The following is a 25,547-nucleotide window of genomic DNA, read 5'->3' as shown; positions in this document are numbered from 1 at the left end:
GTTACAGCAATTAGGAAGACTCTGCAGAAACTGTCTCCACCTATTCTCCCTTTGCAGAGAAGTTTGCGCAGTGGATTTCCACACATTCCCTTTGGCAGGGATGGGGAACGTCAGGCCCGGGGGCCGTTTAAGACCCACAAAATCATTTGGTCTGGCCCTTCGTGGGTCCTGGAAGATCTCTAGCTCAGAAGGATCTAAGACTGGCAATTTGCCCCCTCTCGCAGAAAGGAATAACCTCTATTCAAGGCAGATGTGAATTTGTTTTGCTGAGAAAAGGAACCTTTTCCCCCCCTTGCAGAAGAGTAGTTAGCTATGGAGCTGCTAGGACCGCCCAAGAAACTGCTGATATGGTGAGAAAGATGATTGAGAAGGCCAGAATGATACCCAGGCACAACTTACTACAAGATAAGCCCAGAGAGAATGACAACAGAAAACCTCTGGTTGTCACTTATAGCTCCCAACTAAAACCAGTCCAACGTATTATTAAGGACCTACAACCAATGCTGGATTGTGACACTTCCCTCGCTGAAGCACTGGGGAGGCGTCCCTTTCTTGCTTACAGACAGCCGGCTAACTTAAAACAACTTCTCACCCATGATGATAAACTACTTAACAGGAACATGGACTCTGGCACCAAGGCCTGCAACAAACCAAGGTGCCAACTTTGCCCTCATATAGATTCTAGGAACATCATCTCTGGACCCACCAATGTCAGCCATATTATCTCAGGTTCATACTCCTGCTCGTCTTCTAATGTGATTTATGCCATCACATGCCAGCAATGCCCTTCCACAATCTACATTGGACAAACAGGTCAGTCTCTTAGACAAAGATTAAATGGACATAAGTCTGACATCAGAAACCACAATATTCAAAAACCAGTGGGAGAACATTTCAACCTTCCAGGACATTCTGTTGCAGATTTAAGAATAGCAGTTCTCTTACAAAGGAATTTCAAAGGGAGATTGGAAAGAGAAACTGCTGAATTACAGTTGATATTCAAACTAAAGTCAATGAATTTACCTAAGCTGAATAAAGACCTTGCATTCATGGCTCATTACCAATGCTGATTTCTCCACACCCATCTCTCCCCTGGACATCACAGACTCTTCTGCATACCACACCTAATCCCATCACGCCTGCTATTCACATTTACATACTGTTAACATTTACATACTAATGCTTGTCTGAATTCACTCTCCTCTACTTAAAGACAGATGGATTCACATTCTAGCTGTATCTGAAGAAGTGAGCTGTGGCTCACGAAAGCTCATACCCTACCAGAAAATATTTTTGTTAGTCTTTAAGGTGCTACTGGACTCTTAACCTTTTCTACTACTACAAGAAACTGTGTTAATTCTTTCCCATCTGGGCCGTGGAGAAACGTATTCCCTGTGTACTACAAGAGGGCTTGGGGCGAAAGTGGCAACAATGGAGGGGTTAAAGGGGGCAGGGCCAGAATGCATGGGGGGGGCAAGTTCTTAGCCAGTATGTCCTCATTTCATAGGCGGAGGTAGCAGGAGCCAGCCGTAGAATCCGGCCCCAAGCATTCGGAGCAGGAGCAACTCTGGCGTGCAGCTGGATGGCTACACCCAGCTGGTGCAACAGACTATCCTGTGCCACCAGGTGGGCGAGTGCGCCTGTGAGGGTTCCCAACCTTCCTGTGCAAACTCCATAAAATCACTTGCTCAGACTGTCATGCAGAAACAAGGAACTTTATTGGAAGCTTCAGGTAGTACAGGCCTTACACTGGTAAAGTTGCAAGTGAATACAGTTTCACAAAGACAGAATTATAACCCCTACAGGGAAGCAGATGTCAAACGTATGTTATGGGAATCTACGAGATAATTGTGCATGGTGCACAACATCAAAGAACTCAGAACTTGTTAGTACTATCTACCCACCAAGGCCATAGCTGGTGGAAGGGAGTCAGTGAGAGCAAGGGAGGGACGTGGGAAGAGGGAAGAGACATTCCAACCTGGGGCCTGTCAGACGCTGCGCCTGAACCAAGGAAAGGCAAGAGGCCTGGACTGCTTTTACGAGTCCAGGGAGGGGGGGGAACATACAAGGCAAAGGCCTTACCCAAGGCAAGGCGTACAGACCCTCACATTCTGCCCCCCTTAAGGCCCCCCTCCCCTGAGTCCGGGCGGACGAGGCTTGTCAGGATAGGCAGAGTGAAACTCTCGAACCAGGCGGGGAGCCACCACATGGGGAGCGGCCACCCACTCATCCTGGGCGGACCCCAGGTGCTTCCAGCGGACCAAATAGAACAGTTTTCCCTTTTTCAGCTTAGAGTCCAACACTTTAGAAACTTCAAGATGCGATTCCCCTCCCACAACTGTAGGAATTTCGGATTTAGGGAGGGGGTGGAACTGAGGGGCTGCGACGTACGGTTTAAGTAAGCTGATGTGGAACACCGGATGCACCCCTCGAAGAGACTTGGGAAGTTCCAACTCTACCGTGACGTCATTGATCACTCGGGTGATGGGGAAAGGACCTACATACTTGTCACTAAGCTTTTTGCAAGGCCGAAGTGACCGTAGGTTCTTTGTGGAAAGGTAAACCTGCCCTCCCACCTTGAGTTCCCACCCCGGAGACCGATGTTTATCGGCTTGGTCTTTGTACTTGCGCTTGGCCCTTTCCAGGTTTGTCTGCAGCCAGGGCCAAGTGGTCTGCACTACTTGTACCCAATCCTGGACCTCCTGCACCCCTTCAAGCTCAGGAGTGATGTTAGGAGAACCAAAGGGCCCAAAGTCCTTTCCATAAACCACATGAAAAGGACTGAAACCTGTGGAGGAATGGGGGGCATTATTATAGGCATATTCAGCAAAAGGCAGGAGGTCTACCCAATCGTCCTGGTGGTAATTGACATAACACCTTAGATAACATTCTACTACAGCATTGACACGTTCGGTCTGACCATCGGTCTGGGGGTGGTAGGCTGAAGAGAGTCCTTGCTCTTCCACCCCCATGACTTTAAGGAAAGCCCTCCAGAATTTGGCTACGAATTGGGCCCCTCTGTCGGAGAGGACCTTCCTCGGGATCGAATGATACTTCACCACGTGATTAATAAACAGTTTAGCCAACTTCTGGGCCGATGGTAGCCCCGCACAAGGAACAAAATGAACCTGTTTAGAGAATAAGTCTGTTATTACCCACAGTACAGTTTTTCCCCGACTTGGGGGCAAATCAGTGATAAAATCCATGGCGATCACTTCCCAGGGCATGGTCGGGGTCTCCAGAGGCTTTAAGAGTCCGGGGGGCTTTCCCATCCGTTTTTTGGCCGTGGCGCAGATGGGGCAGCTGCGCACGTACAACTCCACATCGGCCCTCATACCTGGCCACCAAAATTGACGCCACAATAAATGCAAAGTCTTTACAAACCCAAAGTGCCCCGAAAGTTTGGCCCCGTGAACCAGTCCCAGCACCTCTTTTCGGAGTATCTCGGGGACATAAAGCTTACCCCCCTGCAACCACAAGGAGCCCTGTTGGTCGAGATGTGCGGGGAGGACCTGCTGATCCGCCTCCCTCAGAGAAGCGTCCCGGAGCCGCTGTTGAAAAGCCTCCGGGATTCCCTTGAGGGGAGGAACATCCTGGCGGTGGGACTGGGACCGGGTGGTTACTGCAAGTCCCGAGACTTCCCCTCTCTGTTCAGGGGTAAACAAGGAATCCACCGGCCAGTCAAAGTCATTGCGGTACTGGGGGGGCCTAGAAAGAGCATCCGCTAACGCATTGTCCTTCCCTGGCACATGTTTCAGGACAAAGCGGAATTTGGCAAAAAACTGTGCCCAACGAATCTGTTTCGCGGTGAGCTTTCTAGCCCCTTTTAAGGCCTCTAGGTTCTTGTGATCGCTGCAAACCTCAAAAGGGATCTCTGCCCCTTCCAGAAAATGCCTCCAAATGGTGAGGGCATGTTTAACAGCAGCGGCTTCCTTCTCCCAAATGGCCCAGTTGATTTCGGATTGGGAGAATTTTTTTGAAAAATAGGCACAAGGTTTCAGCTGACTGTTCTCGTCCCGTTGTAAGAGGGCCCCCCCCATGGCGACGTCAGAGGCATCGACCTGGACCACGAAAGGTTTTTCACAATCTGGGTGCGCAAGAACGGGTTCGGATGAGAAAAGCAGCTTGAGCGTATCAAAAGCCTGCTGGCAGTCCGAAGTCCATTGCAACCGAGCAGAGGGCAAGGTGGCTCCCGCCCCTTTCCCTTTTGTGCGCAGGAGCGAAGTGAGAGGGAGCGCTACCTGGGCAAAATTAGGGATGAAGTTTCGGTAAAAGTTAGAAAAGCCCAAAAACTGCTGTAAATGTCTGCGTGTGGTGGGGGGGTCCCACTCCATTACCGCCCGAACCTTCTCGGGATCCATCTCTAAGCCTTGATGGGAAATCACATACCCCAGGAAGGTGATGGAGGGTTGATGGAAATCACATTTAGAAACCTTAGCAAACAGTTTGTGCTCGCGCAGCTGCTGCAGCACCTCGCGCACCAGTTGTACGTGCTCCTCCATGGTTTCCGTATAAATGAGGATATCGTCCAAGAAAACCACCACCCCGCGGAACAATAAATCATGAAGCATTTCATTAATTGCATGAACACACTCGGAGCCCCCGAAAGTCCGAACGGCTTCACTAAATACTCAAACATTCCAAAACAACTGGAGAAGGCAGTCTTTGGTTCGTCCCCTTCTCGTATGCGGACTCGGTGGTAAGCCTCCACCAAATCCAATTTGGTGAAGATTCGGCCCTCTTTCAATTGTGCGAGAAGGTCTGGAATGAGAGGGAGGGGTATGCATTAGACTGAGTGACAGCATTCAGTCTACGGAAATCAATACACAGTCTTAAGTCTCCCGTCTTTTTCTTGACAAAGAAAGCGGGGGCCGAGTATGGAGCCTTAGACGGGCGGATAAAGCCCCGCGCCAAATTGGTGTCCAAATAGTCTCGCAACACCGCCTTTTCATTAGGACTCATGGGGTAGACCTTCCCCTTGGACAATTTGCCATCCCCCACTATCTCGATCGCATAGTCCGTTTCCCGGTGGGGGGGCAGTTCGTCGCATTCCTGCACGTCAAACACATCGGCAAACTGGGAATACTCGTTTGGAAGCTGGGGCAGCGGAATCCTGATAGAAGGGGCCCCTACGAGGGCGGCTGCGGGAGTGTGCAGTACTCGGTCTTTATCATGAAGTTCACACGGGTTGCGAGGAAAGGTGAGCGTCCGCTCAACCCAGTCTATGGAGGGATTGTGCCCCAGCAACCAATTCATCCCTAACACAATGGGTGCGGTGATGGGGGCAATGGTAAAATAAAGTCGTTCCCAATGCTCCCCTATAGCCATGACGACCGCGGCGGTGCGGTGAGTTACAGGTCCTTTTTTAAAGTCACTGCATCCATCTGGGAAAAGCGGATGGGTTCAGGTAGCCGCTTTCGCTTAACGCGCAATTGTCGGGCAGCCTCTTCGCTTATCAGAGTGCGGGCACAACCCGAATCAACTAGGGCTGTAAATTCTAACGTGGGCCCCCCTTTAGGCAGTGAGAGATTGACCTTTACATACACCTTGTCTTCCTGAGCGCTTACCATCAGTGGAGCTCCTTGCACAACGTTCGGAGCGGTCTGCTGAGGAGCCCCCTTTACAGCAGACCGACAGCGTTTTTTGCCGGCACGTCCCAGTCCTCCTCCTCGCTGGAGGAAGCAGCTGCGGTATTTGTAATCCGTGACTCCGATGAGTCAAAGGCTTCATTTGTAATCCGTGGCCCCGATGGGCCGGAAGAGCCCGAGGCTTCGACCTCGGCGCGTGCGTGCAAAGCCGAGGGTGTGCTCCGTCGGCTTGGTGCGCCGCTCCAGCGGCGAGGTTGCCCCTCGGGAGGGGGCTTCTCAGGTTCGGCCGTTGCCGGACGAGACGGTCCCGGACGTCCGGGTCGTGAAGGGCATTGAGAAGCAAAGTGTCCTTTCCCCCCGCAAACGAGACAGACCCCGCTCTCAAAGCGTTTGCGGCGTTCGGTCGCGGAGGGTCCTCCCCCCGAGGGGGGACGAGAGTCCTTCGGACCGCCGGGCCTGTCTCCACGGGTCTTGGTTTCCCATCCGGTGCGTTGTCGGGACAGGAGCAACAGTTGCTTTCGGTTTTCGATGTCAGCGGCGTGACGAACCCACCCTTCAACATCGGGAGGGTTACCTTGCATGAAAGCCCAGTGTTGCAATTCCGGGTTCAAACCTTCGCGGAAACACTGCACCCTGGTAGCTTCACTCCAGTCCAAAATTCGACTCGAGAGCGACTGAAATTCGCTTGCATACTGCGTGACAGATTTAGTCCCTTGGCGCAGTTGTTGCAAGGCAGTTTTTGCTCGCTCACCCAAATGCGGGTCCTCGAAACGGTGTCGAAGGGCGACCATGAAGTCATCGAGACTTCGCAAGACCGGGGAGCGAAGCTCATACTGCTGTACCATCCAGGCGGCAGCCTCACCTAGTAGGAGGGATGCCACGTATTGGACCCGGGATTCTTCCGAGGTAAAAGTCCGGGCCTGTTCACGCATAAAAATGTCCACTTGCACCATAAAAAACGTCAGTTGGTCACTCGACCCGTCATACGTGATCTTCAGATCTCGGCGGGCCAGTGGAGCGGGACGGATGGGAGGTGCGGGGACCACGGGTGGGCCTGGTTGTTGCCCGCCGTCCGCCGGAGCCACGGGTGGAGTCTGAACCTTCAGGTCGTCCATGGCTTGGGCCATGTCCAGCATCACTGCGTTCATGGCATCCATCCGGTCCAGTAACTCCTGGCGCTCTTTCTGCCAGCGCTGCCGCTCCTCATCCATCTGGTGAAGCAGCAGGGCTTCCTTTCGGGCAGGATCGTCCTCGAACCCCAACCCGTGAACCGCAGTCCGTCTTGACTGCGCGTCGCTCTGCGGGAGCGACCAATGCCGGGGAGATTCCAGCCAGGTCTCCAAGCGGGTGGGCTTGGGCTTTGCACCCAAACCCGATCCTGAGTCAGCTCCACTGGGCGCCTTCCCAGTCGACTTCCCTTCCGAAGGGGCCAGGTCGGGCTGTTTGGGTACAGCGTCGTCCTTCTTGTCGTCGTCATCCCCGTTGCCTGCCATAGCTGTCCAAGAACGGTACAGGAGCAGGACAATGAGGCAAAAGACTTGCAACTTAATGTGAGGGTTCCCAACCTTCCTGTGCAAACTCCATAAAATCACTTGCTCAGACTGTCATGCAGAAACAAGGAACTTTATTGGAAGCTTCAGGTAGTACAGGCCTTACACTGGTAAAGTTGCAAGTGAATACAGTTTCACAAAGACAGAATTATAACCCCTACAGGGAAGCAGATGTCAAACGTATGTTATGGGAATCTACGAGATAATTGTGCATGGTACACAACATCAAAGAACTCAGAGCTTGTTAGTACTATCTACCCACCAAGGCCATAGCTGGTGGAAGGGAGTCAGTGAGAGCAAGGGAGGGACGTGGGAAGAGGGAAGAGACATTCCAACCTGGGGCCTGTCCGACGCTGCGCCTGAACCAAGGAAAGGCAAGAGGCCTGGACTGCTTTTACGAGTCCAGGGGGGGGGGGAAACATACAAGGCAAAGGCCTTACCCAAGGCAAGGCGTACAGACCCTCACAGCGCCACCACTTGGATGTCTGCCTGCTTGCCCACGCTGGGGGGGGGGGCACATCTGCCTGCTTGGGGGTTGGTCGGCTAATTTTTAAGTTGATAATTTTGTATGGCCCGCGAATGCTGTTATAAATATCCAAATGGCCCTTGGCAGAAAAAAAGTTCCCCACCCGTCCTACGGTATCCCATATTGTTCAGGGGTTCCCCCCCATTCAACTTCTGCAGCTGTTTTGCAGGGAGCCAAAGCCAAGTGTGCAAAGATCTCACCCACTCCAGTCGCAGAAACTTGGACCCCAAACCTCTGAACAGCAGAATACAATTTTTAAATGCCACAGATGGTGCTTTTCACAGAAATCATTGAAACATGTGAGTTGGAAGGGACCTCCAGTACCATCAAGTCCAACCCCATGCACAATGCAGGACATTCACAACTACCTCCCCCCACCCACACACACCCAGTGACCCTTGCTCCAATGTCCAGATAGGAAAAAAATTCTCCAGGATCCCTGGCCAATCTGGCCTGCAGGAAAATTCATTCCTGACCCCAAAGTGGCGACCGGCATTTCCCTGGGTGTGTAAGAAATAAACGAGCGCCGAGAATTGGCGCAACCCTTCCTGCCCTCCCTCTCATGATCTGCCTAAGTTCACTGAATCAGCCTTGCTGTCAGATGGCCATCTCGCCTCTGCTTAAAAGCCTCCCGAGTAGAGCCCAAAACCTCCTGAGGAAGCCTGTTCCACTGAGGAACCGCTCTGACAGGAAGTTTTTCCTAATGTTTAGCCAAAAACTCTTCTGATTTAATTTCAACCCGCTGGTTCTGGTCTGACCTTCTGGGGCAACAGAAAACAACTGCGCACCATCCTCTGTACAACAGAGGATGCTGAAGCCAGTCTGCTGTGGCTTTTAATATTCTATCAAATCCCGGGAGGAGCAGTAAGGACAACCAGCTCCACTGTAACATTATGCATCGGTGGGGGAGCTGCTGGTTGCTTCTGCTCGCCACAAATGTGAATGCATTTCAGTGGGACATGTCGCACACGCAGCTTGCTTGTCATTGGAGGCTGGATTCTGGGGGGGGGGGAGCTGAATAAAGGACTCCTTCGGACAAGGTTGCCTTCGTATCGACAGACCTCGCAGGAGAAAACAGACCCCACCGAGCCCAACCTGCATTAGAAATGACAAAAGAAACACGTTTTGTGGGGAAGCAGATTTTACTTGTAAGGGTTTTATTCTCCTGTCTGGGCATCCTGCAGATTGTAGGGTTTTCATATGAAGAAGAAGAATTGGTTCTTATATGCTGACTTTCTCTACCACTTAAGGCAGAATCAAACCGGCTTACAATCACCTTCCCTTCCCCTCCCCACAACAGACACCCTGTGAGGTTAGTGGGGCTGAGAGAGCTCTAAGAGAGCTGTGACTAGCCCAAGGTCACCCAGCTGGCTTCACGTGTAGGAGAGGGGAAACAAATCCAGTTCACCAGATTAGCCTCCGCTGCTCATGTGGAGGAGTGGGGAATCAAACCCGGTTCTCCAGATCAGAGTCCACAGCTCCAAACCGCTGCTCTTAACCACTACACCACGCTGGCTCTCCAACAGAACAGAAATCAGTGTTTCAATTAAGACAGGCCTGCTGAAATGTTAGCAATGAACTTGACTCTTACTGGGCTTTCCCTAATTGCTGAAAGCACTTCACAGCCTGAATAGAAAATAAATTTATCTCTCCTTGACTGACATTTATGCTTATTGGGGCTGGGGGAAGGTGACATTCAGAGGGTCTATCAGTGTTCATATTCTTCAACTGTTTCCTGGGGGGTGGGGGAAGATGGCAAAGCAAACCTTTAGCGCACTGAATTGCAGTGGCCATTTGGCTCAGCCTTTTCATTCTCAAGCACGTTTTTAAGAGTCATGCTCATTCCACGGATTTTGAGATCTCTCGTTTGCTTATGAGCTTTGCATCACCCTTCACAGTTTTGCAGGGGATTAAAATAAAATATGGCTGAGTACTTCTGCATTAAACTTCTAGAACCCCTGGAGGGCCCTGAGATCGGCTAATAATAATAATCTGCTGGAGATCCCCGGGCCTAAGAGCATCTGTCTGTCCTCGAGTGGGGCCAGGGCCTTCTTGGCTGTGGCCCCGGCCTGGTGGAACTCTGTCTAGTGAGACCAGGGCCCTGCGGGATTTAGCTACTTTCCGCAGGGCCTGCAAGACAGAGATATTCCACCAGGCCTATGGTTGAGGACAGCAACGGTACCATCAGAGTACTGGCCTCCCCTTCCCCACCTTTCCTTCTTCCCTCTCTCCTCCCTCCCCCACCCCCCGTTTTTCCCTTCCCATTTTTGGGGCTGATGATCCTATTCCAAACCCTTCCTTCCCCCATACACCCGGGTCCATTGCCCCCCTCCCTGAGATTTGTAACATGGGCATGGTACTGTAACAACCAGCCCGACCATACCACCATCACTCCCTGCATAGGAAACTGGGCGCCGAAGTTAGGTTCTTAGAATTACAGCATGCTAAGGTTTTATTATGTTTTTAAATATGTTTGTTTTATTGGAGCGGTGGACTCTAATCTGGAGAACCAGGTTTGATTCTCCACTCCTCCACATGCGTGGCAGAGGCTAATCTGAACTGGGTTGGTTTCCCCAGTCCTCCACAGGAAGCCAGCTGGTTGACCTTGGGCTAGTCACAGCTCTCTTAGAGCTCTCTCAGCCCCACCTACCTCATAGGGTGCCTGTTGTGGGGAAGGGAAGGTGATTGTAAGCCGGTTTGATTCTCCCTTAAGTAGTAGAGAAAGTCAGCATATAAAAACCAACTCTTCTTATTTTAAGTAAATGTTATGTGTAACTGTGTTGGTAGCCACCCTGAGCCCACCTTGGCCAGGAGAGGGTGGGGTACAAATAAAAGTTTATTATTTATTATTGTTAATATAGAAGTGACAAGCGTCATGGGGCAGACATTGTTTAGGACAAGTATTAGGCCGGGAAGTCCTGTTAGACGCTGTTGTCAAAATAGTTCATTTACACATGCTGACATCTACCAGAAGCAGAGGGCCCACCCATGTGTGTCTGTTTGGTGACCTGACCTATCACACTATGGAACAAACTGGACCACATGAACCTGCTGTATACTGAATCAGACCCTTTGTCCATCAATGTCAATATCATCTAACTCAGACCAGCAGTGATCTCCAGGGTCTCAGGCAGGGGTCTTTCACATCACCTACTCGCCTAGTCAGTTGTAGGGAGCCAGTGTGGTGCAGCGGTTAAGAGCGGTGGTTTGGAGTGGTGGACTCTGATCTGGGGTACCAGGTTTGATTCCCCCACTCCACATGAGTGGCGGAGGCTAATCTGAAGAACTGGGTCTGTTACCCCACACCTGCACATGCCGCCAGCTGGGTGACCTTGGGCGAGTTCCAGCACCGGAAGGAATACCACGATGAGGACCAAGACAAGAGTTTCCAGCGTGACTTTCCCTCACCATTCTGCTGCTCTACTCTATACCTGGGTAACAACAAACTGGAGATGGGGCTTGCTGTCAATGAACATGAATGATCCACAGGTCCTTCTATAGGGCAGACCCCACCAAAAGGCGACTCTTTCAGGACTCGTGGCCCAGGAGGTGGGGCTCTGTAACCCAACTGAGGGTCCTAACCCACGGCCTGGGGACCATGGCCCGAGAACATCCTTTCTTTCTTTCTTGACTGTGAGAGCTTGGAGTGGGGGGAGAGGAGGAAAATCCCATTCCACAAGCACTGTCTGGCTTGCAGTAATCAGGATCCAGGCCATGTTTCCATTTGTTTTATAAGCCTATGCGTTTAATTTCACACACCTGGCAGAGGTTTGTGCAAAAAAAAAAAGATACTACTCTTTCTATCTAAAACTCTTCCTTGCACCTTTTAAAATAACGTTAAATGACCTCTATTGTGGGTATGGGCAGAACTGGGCAAAGTTTCTCCTCCCTAGTTAAATAATTTCTTTCAGCGTAACTGTTCACTATTACAGAGCTGGGACTCTGTGGTTCCAATATTTTTTAATGCAATTTAAAAAGTATATTGTTCAGTTTTCAAAGCAGGGTGCATTACAAAGGAACATGAAAGGGAGTCAAGTTATTACTTTTAAAGAGTTGATAAAGTATAATAACTGAGAGCCGGCGTGGTATAGTGGTTAAAAGCAGTGGTTTGGAGCAGTGGACTCTGATCTGGAGAACCGGGTTTGATTCCCCACTCCTCCACATGAAGCCAGCTGGGTGACCCTGGGCTAGTCACAGCTCTCAGCCCCACCTACCTCACAGGGTGTCTGTTGTAGGAAGGGGATGGGAAGGTGATTGTATGCCGGTTTGATTCTTCCTTAAGTGGTAGAGAAAGCTGGCATATAAAAACCAACTCTTCATCTTCTTCTGATATAGGATTGTCAACAGCAGGATTTGTTCAGGCCTGTGAACAGCAGTTCATGCTGTGGACCCATAGTCAACATGTATTAAAAGTGACAGCCAAGTTCTAAGAAGCCATCATGGGACTGGATGCCACTCTGATTTTTTTGCTTCCATTTTAAGCATTACGAGGCTTTTAAAAACAGTGAAACAGAACACTTGTTATCCTTCAGGAAAAAGGAAAGGCAGGCACCTCAGACCTTCACACAGATCAGAAAACCTCACCCCCTTCTGTATTGCCCTAAAGGATGAACAAGTCTATATTTAGAAGGACTTATGAGTCCATATGATTTATGCAAAAGCATTTCTAATAGTGGCCATGCAAGCATCAAGGTGTTAAGATCCTGCCGGAAAGGTTGTGATTTGTTTTTTTGCATTCTAAGTCGGCCAGGAGGTCGCAAACATCTCGCTGCATTGCTCGATCTCGGGAAACTAAGAAATCACTGATGAGAACTACCCTAAGAAAAACAAAAAATATATACCGTATGCGGCTCACACAGAAAAAGTGCACGTTACCTTCCAGCAAGGACAAAAGAGTCAAACAGATACAATAATTATACCGCAGTAGCTACAGACGGTCTACTGTCAGACACAGAGGCCAAGGAGATGGATCTCCTGGATTTTACACATGTAAGGTTTTCGCAGAAGTTTCAAGCTGAAACTCCTGTACACTCTTAGTCATTCTTTGTGCGTTCTTGAACATGCAGCAATAGCTGTGTGCGGTTTTCAGCTAACAATTTGATTTCCCAAGGCCAGTGAAGAGGAGCGTGAAGAAAGAACAAGCATTAAAAGCTACCAGCCGTTTTGCTGGCATCCCACGTTCCCAGTCCAAAAATTTCCCCCCTTGCTTGTATGATGTGCCGGGAAAGCCAAGCCCTTGCTGCTTAAGGGGCCGTATGTTAATTTAGCTAAGATCTCCCACAAACCATTGCATCCAATGAAAAAGGGGGAAATGCCTGTTCTCAGGCTGCAAGAACTGCAGTGCTTCTGCCAGAGAAGCACAGCCTTTGGAAGATTCTCCGATTCTCATGTAGTCCAAAGAATGGAGAATATGGTCCCAGTTTGGACAAACTGTAGAGATTTAGGGGACCCCAGTGTATGAAGCAGCAACCGGCTGCAGAGCGGCAGGCAAGTTTGAAGAAGCTGCTACTGACAAGAGTTCAATGGAGGTCTGGCTTACAGTTCAAGGATTCAGATTTGACTAATCGAGACGCTTACCTCCGGGAAAGGAGTGGAAAGCATCCAGGCTAAGCAAAATGGACAGGAAAATTAATAAAACTTTTCAGAACTGATAAAATCCGGTCACAAAGCCAACAATAGTTCAAGATTACTGCACACTAGTTTGGGAGAGTTGTAAAGAGACCTAGTCGTTCGAACAGTACCAGGGATGCACTACTGTTCTAGCGAGGGGCATGCAAGCTAAACTTTACACAGCCAACCACAAAACCATCTTAGATACCCAGCGAGCGCAGCTGGTTTTTGCAAGCCACCTCTCCTCTCACCACAGACCAAATTCCAACTGATACAGGTGTTTCTGAAGAAGCAAAAAGTCATAGTCAAGCTGCCGGATGATTCAAGGGACCTATGCAGCAGACTCAACTGACCTGATTCATATCCGATTCTAACCCATATTCACCATGTATATCAAATTTATATGGGGGGGGGGATCGGGGTGCAGAATGGTGCAACGAGAAAATGGGTGAGTCCCAGGCGGAAACTGCCGCACAGAGCACTGGAAGCCCATCCGTCTAAATTACCTTGCTGACGATAAAACAAGGCAGAAATGGATATCTTGAGGAAGGCTTTTGAGGGAAGGGGGCATCCCAGAACCGATCCCTTAAGAAGTGATACTACGTGATTTCTGCATGTTCCAGCGGAGCACATGGAAACCTCACGCAAGCTGCACTGGAACAAATGAACTGACGTACGAGCATTGGGTCTAAAGCCACCATCTGCAAGTAAGCTCAGCATTCTTTGGGGGAGGGGGGAGAAGAAGACTACTGCACAGCCAAAACGTACAGACAAATTTACCAAAACGGCAAAATCTCAGCACGAAAAGGTAGCGTCGGATAATTTCACCCCCCGGCTTGATTGGAATAGGAGGACTTCTGCCCACCCGTTCTTTTCCAAACACAGCATGTGAAAGATGCTCCGCTTCACAAAGCAGACAGAGAAGCCACATGAAGATTCTTTACTTATCGGCTGACTTTTGTCTGCATTTCAAGTCGGCAGCAACCCCTTGAGAGTGCAACCCGACAAAAATTCCTGAATACTTTCCTCCGAGAGAAGATCTGGGGGAGGGGAGGGGGAGAGAAGGAGACAGAGCACATGCCAGTGAGACTAACCTTATGTCTGAGAATTTTAAAATGTTAACCTGTCTTAATGATTCAGCATGACAGTTTTTCTGCTGACAGCAGGAAAGCCAGATCCAGCGTCCTACCAGCTTGCTTCATCTCTGAATATTCATGTTTTCTTTTTGGGGGTGGGGGAGAGAAGAGAATCTCCACCACATGAAACAATAGATCCTACAGATTTCTCCTTCTCATGTACTTTTAACGTCTTGCTTTCCCCCAACAGTTTGTTTTCTTCGAATTAGGCCTGGGGGGGGGACTCCATTTACTCCACAGGAATGGTTCCCTTCTTTTTCTTTTTGAAAAAAAGAAAGCTTCCTCCTCTCCCTTGCCTTTTGTTTGAACGGCAGAAAGCTCTTTGGGAGCAAGGCAACGATGGTATAAAACACGATCCTGGAGTCAAAAGGGGCTGTCCTTGATAGTCACTTACCTGCGAAGCAGGATATTTACAAATGCTGAAGGTGTGGGGGGGGAGAGAAAGGGAGCCCAGTGCGGGCTGCAACTGTTCACACCCTGCAAAATGTGGCCTATTCACTATGTATAACAACGTAAGGGAGGGGGAGGGGAGATTTCACATTCCACAAATGATCAGGGCTTTTACATTTCGCTCAGTATTAGCATGCTTGCATGGGAAAGTGACTCCATTTTGTTAGGGAAAACCACTATTTCTTTGGCACAAGGACTAAAAAAAATTAGTTTTTTTTTCTTTTTTGCAAGGGAAGAAAGAAAAAAAAACCGCATGCACCACCGAGCCACTGAAACTTATAAAAACCCTCAAACAACCCCTCCCTGCATCCTCCCCCAGCGACCGAACACACGAGGAATCCTTACCTATGTGCTGCAGTTCTCTCTCTCCCTCTCTCAAGAGAGCAACGGTTATATTGTCCCCCCTTTTCCTACCTACAGTTCTGCTTGCGGTGCCTCGCCGCCGTACTTCAGCCTAACTTGCAAAAATATTCCCTCCCCTTCCTCATGCTGCAAACCGAGCCCACCAGTAACGCAGCGCCGCTTACATGCTCGTCCCTGTTCCCCCCCCCAAAACAAAAAAACAAATCAGACATTACATGAAAGGGGAAAAGGAGAGAGAGAGAGAGACAGCCCCATTTCAAAGCATCTGGCAAGCCCTCCCCCGGGCAGCCAGCCAAGCCTTTGCTAAATCTTCCTCTCTCTTTTGCCGAGCATGCTCACTGGGAACCAACAGTGCATCGCCATGGCAACCCCGTAGGCAACCTCTGAGCATGAACGGCCATTCTGGGTTTTTTTTGGGGGGGGGGCCTTCCGAGAGACCCGCAAGACTACGATGGGGGGGAAGTGACAGGGAAACGGGCGGCGGCGTAACTCCCAAGGCGGGCCGAGTCGCCCCTTCGCCTTCCCGGCTTCTAAACGGGGATCCTCGAGATTCCACGCGGTGGACGGGGGGGGGGGCGAACAAAAGGAGAAGAAGTCCGGCCTGTTCCTTTCCGGCAGGCCCCGGGATTTAAAAACCAGCCAAGATGCACACGCATGCACGCACGCACACACACACACACACAAACAAACCACACACGGAACTGCAGGATTTCGGAGAGTCGAAGAAAAAAACCAGCTTTGCTTTCCGCAAGTAGGATCAGTGTTCGACAGATGGATTCTCGGAGAGGGGGAGACTTTTCAAGCTTTTGTTTAGATTTCTCTCGTGGTGTGTGTGTGTGTGTGTGTGTTCATATTTAAGAATCCCCCCCAAACGTTTTTCAACTGCAAAAGAAAATTCAATCCGGAGAATCGCGTACGAGATTCTCCGGTGTGTGTTTGTGGCGGAGGGAAGCTCTCCGCGTATGCGGAGAGCTTCCCTCCGCCACAAACACACACCCCGTAGGCCTCTGGGTGTTAAGACAAAGAAAATGTTTGCTTCCCCCCCGCTTTGCATAGTAGCCAAACGGAGAGGGACACGAGGATACGCATCCTCGGCCCGCTTTCAGGTCCCACGAGGGCCAGACACAGAAGCCACGAGCCCACGAGAAAACAACAGGGAGGTCTCCTCTCATGGGACCTCAGGCCTTCCCTGTAAGCCGGCCCTAAGACTGAAGGCAACTGCCACCACACCCCAAAACTAAGCAAGGAAATAAGATTCGCCGTCTTTTCTTCCCCAGTATTGACACAAGCATTTTTACAAGGGGAAGCCTTCTAACCTAGGGTTGCCAACCTCCAGGTGGGGCCTGGCGATCTCCAGGAATCACAACTGATCTCCGAATGACTGGAGATCTCCTGGAGAAAATGGCTGCTTTGGAAGGTGGGGCTCTATGGGCGTTATATCCCACTGAGGTCCCTCCCCTCCCCAAAACCCTGCCCCTCTATAAGCTCCACCCCTCAAATCTCCAGGAATTTCCCAAGCTGGAACCGGCAACCCAATGTCTGACCATCTCCCCGGCGAGAAAGACAAGCCCAAAGAAAGCCCCACTGTGAATCAGAGGGCTGGAAAACAGGGCTCACAAAGCAGTTAACAGACCAAATGGTGCATTAGAATCATCCCACCTCTGTTCATTTAAAATACAATATAAAAGTTGCAGAAAATAGTTCTTCAGTGAGATGGGGGGGGGGGACTCAGTTTGATTTTCCAGTGCTCTTACCCTGACTGCTATCAAGGTTCCTAAAGGGCAAGCCACTCTCTTACTGTGCAAACATTTCAGAACACAGAACCTACCCCTCCACATATCACACATGAATACACGAAGCTGCCTTATACTGAATCAGAACCTCGGTCCATCAAGGTTCTTGTCACCTCAGTCTTGTCTGCTCGGACCGGCAGCGGCTCTCCAGGGTCTCCAGCGTCTTTCACATCACCTGCATGCCGAATCCCTTGAACTGGGGATGCCAGGGATGCCGGGGATGGAACCTGGGACCTTCTGTGTGCCAAGCAGAGGCTCTACCACTGAGCCACAACCCCTCCCCTCTCAGTTCTCTAAGGCCAGGATGTCTTTCCCCACATCACCGATTAAGATGTGTGGCTCCCTCGCAAGTTCATGGCTAGGTGGATATTTGAGTAGTGGACTTCTGGCTAACATTCCCTCAGCCTCTGCAGTCGTTCTGAGCCACTGTGTTCATTGAAACAAGCAGCAAACTGTGCTGAATGACAGTTACCAGAGACCCATCTCCTCACGATGGACCTTTCTTGGTGTGTGGAGGGCTGATTGAGAATCCTGCTACATGAGAAAAGGAGTGATATAAGGACATAAGGCCATGCTGGATCAGACCAAGGTCCATCAAGTCCAGCAGTCTGTTCACACAGTGGCCAACCAGGTGCCTCTACGAAGCCCACAAACAAGGCGACCGCAGCAGCAGCATCCTGCCTGTGTTCCTTCCACAGCACCTAATATACTAGGCATGCTCCTCTGATCCTGGAGAGAATAGGTGTGCATCATGACTGGTATCCATTTTGACTGGTAGCCATGGATAGCCCTCTCCTCCAGGAACACGTCCACTCCCCTCTTAAAGCCTTAACATAAGAAACATAAGAAAAGCCCTGCTGGATCAGACCCAGGCTCGTCAAGTCCAGCAGTCTGTTCACACAGTGGCCAACCAGGTGCCTCAAGGAAGTCCACAAACAAGATGACTGCAGCAGCATTGTCCTGCCTGTGTTCCACAGCACCTAATATAACAGGAATGCCCATCTGATCCTAGAGAGAACAGGTAGGCATCATGACTAGTAGCCATGAATAGTATTCATTTTGACTAGTAGCCCTCTCCTCCATGAACATGTCCACTCCCCTCTTAAAGCCTTCCAAGTTGGCAGTCATCACCACATCCTGGGGCAGGGAGTTCCACAATTTAACTGTTTATCCGGTACCTCCAGGTCTGTTCTCTCTTGACGCTGAATCCATCCCCATCATAACAGACACAGAAAATGCCCGCACCCAGAAGTGACAGTAGTGAACTAGGGTGGGTGTAGGGCTGTGGGCAACTAAAGTAATGGGTTTCCTTGCCCTCACTTGCTGCCTCCGCTCTGCCTAGCCATGTGGATATTTCAGTTCACATCCATGAGCTGGTGGAGAGGCAAATCCACTTGTTCTTGCACAGAAATAACAGGAAGTATAAACAATCTTTGCTACAACTGCCATGCCAATGCATACAATTTCCCATTTTAACGACCGGTTCTCCTAACTTCCAACTGACTAGCAGATGAGAGGGGTTTTTTTTCCTATTAAAAGGAATATGAGAAAGGCTGATGGTTAATTAAATGTATTTCTTATTTATTGTTCCCCTCGTGGTTGGAACAACTCTGATCACTTTGGGTGAAAATGAACAGTCTCCACCAATCTCACTCAAAATTATCCAAGGCGTTCCAATCACGAGGCAACGGAATGGGGATGGATGGTGGGTGTTTACTGTAAAAACCTTTTGCCCAGCTGCTGGCTTGGCCTTTCCTGTTTCCTTCCCCTCCCAAAGCTTTAAAGGAAGCTGAAGGGCTGTAGACCTTTCGGCCAGTTTCCACCCCTTGCCAGATTTGCGCCTTCTAAGAGTTGGTAACCCTGGCTTTCAACTTCATTTATGTCAAGGCAGAAGTGACATAATTGTAGAGATCACCAAAATGAACGATGGAAATCCTAATATACATATATAAGCCTTTTGGAAGTGCAAGTATATAAGGTCTATTGGATCACCTTTATCCACATGCCTGTTTATCTTCTTTAAAAACTGAAATGTCCAAGAAGCTTTGTTTGGTGAGAAAGATCCTGGTCTTCTTGGGAACAGCGATTTTAAAAAGTGAAGGACGTGAGAGTTTGTATATATTTTTAGAAATTATACCCTTCCTTTCAATTAAGAGAATTCAGTACTGCTTCAGTGTACTCTGGAGTTCAGTTCCTTGATTCCTGTAGAGAGCATTGATAGAAACACAGAATTGTCTGGCTTCCTGTGACTTCAAGATGAAGGCTGAGACAGGTTATTATGTAAATATAACTATTTATATATAGTAAAGGGAATATAGTAATCTAGTAAAGGAAAACAAAGTTAGTTCAAGGAATAAATGCTTCCCTCTTGAAACGCTGTGTGTGTGTGTAAAGTGCCATCAAGTCGCAGCCGACTTATGGCGACCCCTTTTTTGGGGTTTTCATGGCAAGAGACTAACAGAGGTGGTTTGCCAGTGCCTTCCTCTAGTGGGAACACTAGTGGGAGAAAAATCCTGCCTTCAATTTTCTGTAAGATTGCACCCGCAATCTGACTCTGCAAATATTTTGAGCTGGTATGAATTAATCTGTATCTTAGTTACGCCATCTTTATGATGTACAGCTGTGAGCTTCAGCAGACACCAACCGCTTTAACGCGATCCCAGAACAGAAAGGGATCAACTTAAAAGCCACTGCAAGCATACAGACCTTCAAAATATGTGACAAATCTCCTAATCGCCTCAGGACTCTGCATGCATAGTGAGGGGTTGCATCTGGAAGATGCAGACAGTATATTCACATTCCCCATGCCTGGATCTCAACTCACAACTCCTTGCCACTTTTACATTAAAAAAAAATCTTGCGTTTTCCAGGTGGACCCATCTCTGGTTCCATATCAGAGGCACGCACAACAATGCAACAAATGATATCAGCAAAAAGAACACACCTGGAACCCAGGAGCGTAGCAAAGCAACCAAAAAATGTGTTCTTAAGCAACTCCCCTATCCCAAACCCTTGCAGTAGAAACCAGGCTGCAGAGCTGTACATTCAAGATGCCAGCCTTTGAAGGAGTCTTCATTTATCACCCCCTGTGGATTTTTTTTAACTACCAAGGCAGGCATTTATTTAAAATTAAAATGTTCTAATCTAACTTGTAGATGTGTGTGCTGTCAAGTCGCAGCTGACTCATGGCAACCCTGATGGGGTTTTTAAGGCAAGAGATGTTCGGAGGGTGGTTTGCCATCGCCTGCCTCCGCCTGGGCCGAGACAGTTCGGGGAGGACTGTGACTGGCCCAAGGTCACCCAGGGGGCTTCAAGTGGAGGAGTGGGGAATCGAACCCGGTTCTCCAGATTAGAGCCCTCCGCTCGTATCCACTACGCCACACTGGTTCTCAGTTGTTCTCTACCTGTTCTCAAAATCCCCAAAAGGCTCACCATTTCAACAAGGTTGGGGATCCCTGGGATAACCTCTCATTGAGGGTTATGAACTAAGTGAGCCACATACTAATCCATGGAACCTCGGACAGAATTTCTTTGAAAGGCTTTCTTGAAATAGCTTTTCTCTCGCCTTCTAAAATACAAGTATCTCTGAGGTTTAGGGTGCTGCATTCATACTCAATGGGAACTCAGCTGGGCTTACCTCTCGAATGAATTTCCACAGAATTGAATAACTATTCAACCAACTATTCAACCAACTATTCAACCAACCAAAGCCTATTCAACCAACTGTGCACATGAAGGAGGCAAATCATTCTCCTGGTGTACAATATTTGTCAGGTAAAGGTAGTCTCCTGTGCAAGCACTGGGTCACTATCGACCCATGGGGTGACGTCACGTCCCAACATTTACTAGGCAGACGGTGTTTACGGGGTGGTTTGCCATTGCCTCCCCCTAGTCGTCTACACTTTACCCCCAGCAAGCTGGGTCCTCATTTTACCGACCTCGGAAGGATGGAAGGCTGAGTCAACCTTGAGCCGGCTACGTGAAACCGACTTTCATCGGGCTCAAACCCAGGTCGTGAGCAGAGCTTTTTGAATGCAGTACTGCAGCTTACCACTCTGTGCCACGGGGCTCCTTTACAATATGTGTTAGCCAGGGTTTAATCAATCATATCCCCTCCATCTGCAGTGTGTCACTGAATGCTAGTTGCTGGGTGGCAACCGTGAGGCAGAGCTACCACCCTCATGCCCTGCTTATGGCCTTCCCTGGGTGGCCAATGTGTGTGTGTGGGACGGGATATTTGTCTTCACCTGATCCAGCAGAGCTCTTTTTATATTGTCACGCAGCAACAGGGGAAGCTGGGAAAAGACAGAAAAGCAGCCCAGAATCTTTCTTGACCCCTCCCCACTAACCTCACGTTTGTCCGTATGGTCACCAAGTACCTGCAGTTGCCGTTTCGTCCACACTGGGTAGAAGAATCGTCCCCCTGCCCCCCAAAAAGGTTAGTGGGTGGTGTTGATGGAGAATATAGGTATATATATATGTTGATGGAGAATGTAGGTATATATATAGGAAAAGTTGAGGGCAGCAGGAAAAGAGGAAGACCCAACAAGAGATGGATTGACTCAATAAAGGAAGCCAGAACCTTCAATTTGCAAGATCTGAGCAAGGCTGTCAAAGATAGGACATTTTGGAGGACTTTCATTCATAGGGTCGCCATGAGTCGGAAGCGGCTTGACGGCACTTAACACAAACACATATATATTTAACTACTCTAAGAGATTATACTGATTATAACAGATGTGAAGTATGGATACAGTTATTAGATTTTAGGTTTAGTATTAAAATAATTGGTTTTAACTACAGTAGAGAAATATTGTCAGGCCCACTAATAGGTATTAACATATTAGTATAATATAATTTCAAATAAGGTAAGCATCGTATTGTTAGACAAGGTGTTAGACAAGGATGTATTTTATCTCTCTACCTCTTCAATCTGTATGCAGAACACATCATTAGGAAAGCTGGATTAGATTTAGAGGAAGGGAGAGTGAAAATTGGAGGGGAGGAACATTAACAATTTGAGATATGCCGATGATACTACATTACCGGCGGAAAATAGCGAGGACCTGAAACAACTACTGCTGAAAGTTAAAAGAGAAAGTGCCAATGCAGGACTGCAGCTGAACATCAAGAAAACAAAAGTAATGACTACAGGAGAATTATACAACTTTAAGGTTGACAATGAGGAAATTGAAATTGTTGAAGACTTTCTATTCCTTGGTTCCATCATCAACCAAAAGGGAGACTGCAGCCAAGAAATCAGAAGGAGATTGAGACTGGGAAGGGCAGCCATGAAGGAGCTAGAAACATTCTTAAGTGTAAGGATGTGACACTGGCAACCAAGATCAGGTTAATTCTTGCCATCGTATTCCCTATTACTATTTATGGGTGTGAGAGCTGGACAATGAAGAAAGCTGATAGGAAGAAAGTAGATTCCTTTGAAATGTGGTGTTGGAGGAGAGTGTGACGGATACCCTGGACCGCCAAAAAAACGAATCAGTGGGTTTTAGATCAAATCAATCCCGAACTGACCCTAGAAGCTAAAATGACTAAACTGAGGCTGTCATACTTTGGTCACATGATGAGAAGAGTCACTGGAAAAGGCAATCATGCTAGGAAAAGTGGAAGGCAGCAGGAAAAGAGGAAGACCCAACAAGAGATGGATTGACTCAATAATGAAGCCACAGCCCTCAGTTTGCAAGATCTGAGCAAGGCTGTTAAGGATATGACACTTTGGAGAACATTGATTCATAGGGTCGCCATGAGTCGGAAATGACTTGACGGCACTTAACACACACACACACACAAGTAACATATAGATGTGATGTTTGTGTAGATCCAGAGATTAGTTTCAGATGATATGGAATGTATTAGGTCTGCTCTGTTAGGTACTTAATGAGGATCTTGTTGTGGGTGTAGAGTATTAATTCTGTATGGGGAGAGTATGATGTACGTGTGTTTCTTATAAAAATAAAAATATTTTTTTTAAAGAAAGAAATCAGAGGGAACCATGTTCTTCAACAGACAAGAAACGTGATGATCTAGAGTTTTTCCTCACTCCACCAGTGGACTGCATTATCTACCCACTCAAGGGATGGTAGTTTTAAATTCAGTATCTTCCAGTAAAACAGCAACCCCGTACCCATTCACCTGGAAGCAAGCACCGTTGAACAGACCAGCCCTTATTTTCAAGTCAACATCCAAAGGATCAGGTAAGTAAGAGTCTCTGAAAATTATTTTACGAGTGTGGCATCTTACGACATTTGGGGCATGTCACACACTCATTAAGTCACACGCTCATTCAAACAACAAAAAAAGCACACTTACCACTACCTCCTCCTCTTTGTGCTCTCCTTTCTCTTCCTCTTCTCCACTCTTCGCCTCCCCTCCCTCGTCTTCGTCGCTGCTGGACGATTCCAAGATTTCGCGCATGTCCATCTTCCAGTTAGCAGGTATCGCTTTCAGGCTGAAGAAGGAGCTTGCTTCTTGCAACCCTTCGGGGGGGAAAACGGCCCGTGCTTACTCAACTCAAGGTACTAAGAATCAAAACTGCATCATTACCAATTGGCGCTAGCCTCAACCATTCTACATTTCACGTTAAGACCGCCAAGTTCAATGCAGAGCCATCAAGTTAGAAAATGGAAGGGGTGCCCCCCCCAGGGTTTTAACCACATTAAGGGGCATCCTCTAACTTATTGGAGAGCAAATCCTATGAGGAAAGGTTGAAGAGAAGACTGAGAGGTGATATGGTAACCATCTTCAAGTACTTGAAGGGCTGTCATATAAAGCAGGGTTTGTTAAACTTTTCCCACTCGCAACCACTTTTTGCCCGAGAAATTTTTGCATGACCCCAGGTATACAGGTATATAAAATAGGTATACAAATCAAACATAATAAATCATGAAGAAATTTATTTTAGAACAATTTAAAACAGAAACCTTTTACTGTTGCCAAATTTTTCGCAACCCCCACATTCAGTTACGCGACCCCATATGGGGTCGCGACTCAGTTTAAGAAGCTTTGATATAGAGGATGGTGCCAAGCTGTTTTCTGTTGCCCCAGAAGGTCAGACCAGAACCACTGGGTTGAAATTAAATTAAATTAAACAGCTAAACATTAGGAAGAACTTCCTGACAATTGAAGTGGTTTCCCAGTGGCACAGGCTTCCTCGGGAGGTGGTGAGCGTTCCTTTCCTGGAGGTTTTTAAGCAGAGGCTAGATGGCCATATGTCAGCAATGCTGATTCTATGACCATAGGCAGATCATGAGAGGAAGGGCATCTTGGCCATCTTCTGGGCATGGAGTAGGGGTCACTGGGGTTGTGGGGGAGGGAGGTAGTTGTGAACTTCCTGCATTGTGCAGGGGATTGGACTAGATGACCCTGGTGGTCCCTTCCAACTCTATGATTCTATTCTTTTGTATCAGGTCACAGACAGCCTGGAACTGTCACCCTAAATTTTAAGGTAAACTGTCCAGTTCTTATAATGTGGTATACTTAAGCCTCAGCATACTTTAATCCCTGTTATTCACATGGCATGGATAAAAGCGTAGCAAAAGGTCCTGTGTGGTAATGTTTGCTTTTGGGAATGTTCGCACAATCTCAGAGGGAATAATACATGGAACAGCGTAGAGGAATACTCCCCAAATTACACAATGCTGAATTATAAAAAAACTAAAGCATGCTAGCGAGTCGCAACCAACTCATGGCGACTCATAGAATCAAAGAGTTGGAAGGGACCACCAGAGTCATCTAGTTCAACCCCTGCACAATGCGGGAAATTCACAACTACCTTCCCCCCACACCCCCAGTGACCCCTACTCCACACCCAGAAGATGGCCAACCTGCCCTCCCTCTCATCATCTGCCTAAGGTCATAGAATCAGCATTGCTGACAGACGGCCACCTAGCCTCTGCTTAAAACCCTCCAGGGAAGGAGAGCTTTCCACCTCCCGACGAAGCCTGTTCCACTGAGGAACTGCTCTGTTAGAAAGTTCTTCCTAATGTCTAGACGGAAATTCTTTTGATTTCATTTCAACCCGTTGGTTCTGGTCCGATCTTCTGGGACAACAGCAAACAACTCAGCACCATCTTCTCTATAACAGCCCTTTAAGTACTTGAAGATGGTTATCATTTCACCTCTCACTCTTCTCCTCTTCAGGCTAAACATACCCAGCTCCTTCAACCTTTCCTCATAGGACTTGATCTCCAGACCCCTCACCATCTTGGTTGCCCTCCTCTGGACCTGTTCCAGCTTGTCTACATCCTTCTTAAATGGTGGTGCCCAAAACTGAACTCAATACCCTAGGTGAAGTCCATGAAGTTCCACCTCATGCAGTTTTCAAGGCAGGAGATGAACAAAGATGGCTTGCCATTGCCTTCCTCTGCTTAGCAGCCCCAGTCTTCCTTGGTGCTCTCCCATCCAAGTATTGACCCTGCTTAGGGTCTGAGCACTGACAAGATCAGGCTTGTCTAGGCTATGCAGCTTATTACAGCTGAGTTGTACAGAGTCAGTGTTGCCTGCAAAGGTCCCAA

At 48.5% G+C, this 25,547-nt stretch overlaps 1 protein-coding gene across 1 annotated transcript in view; it reads right to left on the bottom strand.

Annotated features, from left to right (window-relative positions):
* ARID4A (AT-rich interaction domain 4A) overlaps nucleotides 1-25,547 on the bottom strand; it is an 81,386-nt gene that overhangs the window by 25,683 nt on the left and 30,156 nt on the right. Inside the window, exon 10 of the mRNA XM_056851208.1 lies at nucleotides 23,344-23,510. Within this exon, the coding sequence (XP_056707186.1) occupies nucleotides 23,344-23,510 (167 nt within the window). The remainder of the gene's footprint in view (nucleotides 1-23,343; nucleotides 23,511-25,547) is intronic.

Source organism: Euleptes europaea, chromosome 6, assembly GCF_029931775.1.
Source record: "Euleptes europaea isolate rEulEur1 chromosome 6, rEulEur1.hap1, whole genome shotgun sequence".
In the NCBI taxonomy this organism is placed as follows: Eukaryota; Metazoa; Chordata; class Lepidosauria; order Squamata; family Sphaerodactylidae; genus Euleptes; species Euleptes europaea.
The sequence above is the reverse complement of the archived record's forward strand: the minus strand, read 5'-3'. Positions and strand labels throughout refer to the sequence as shown.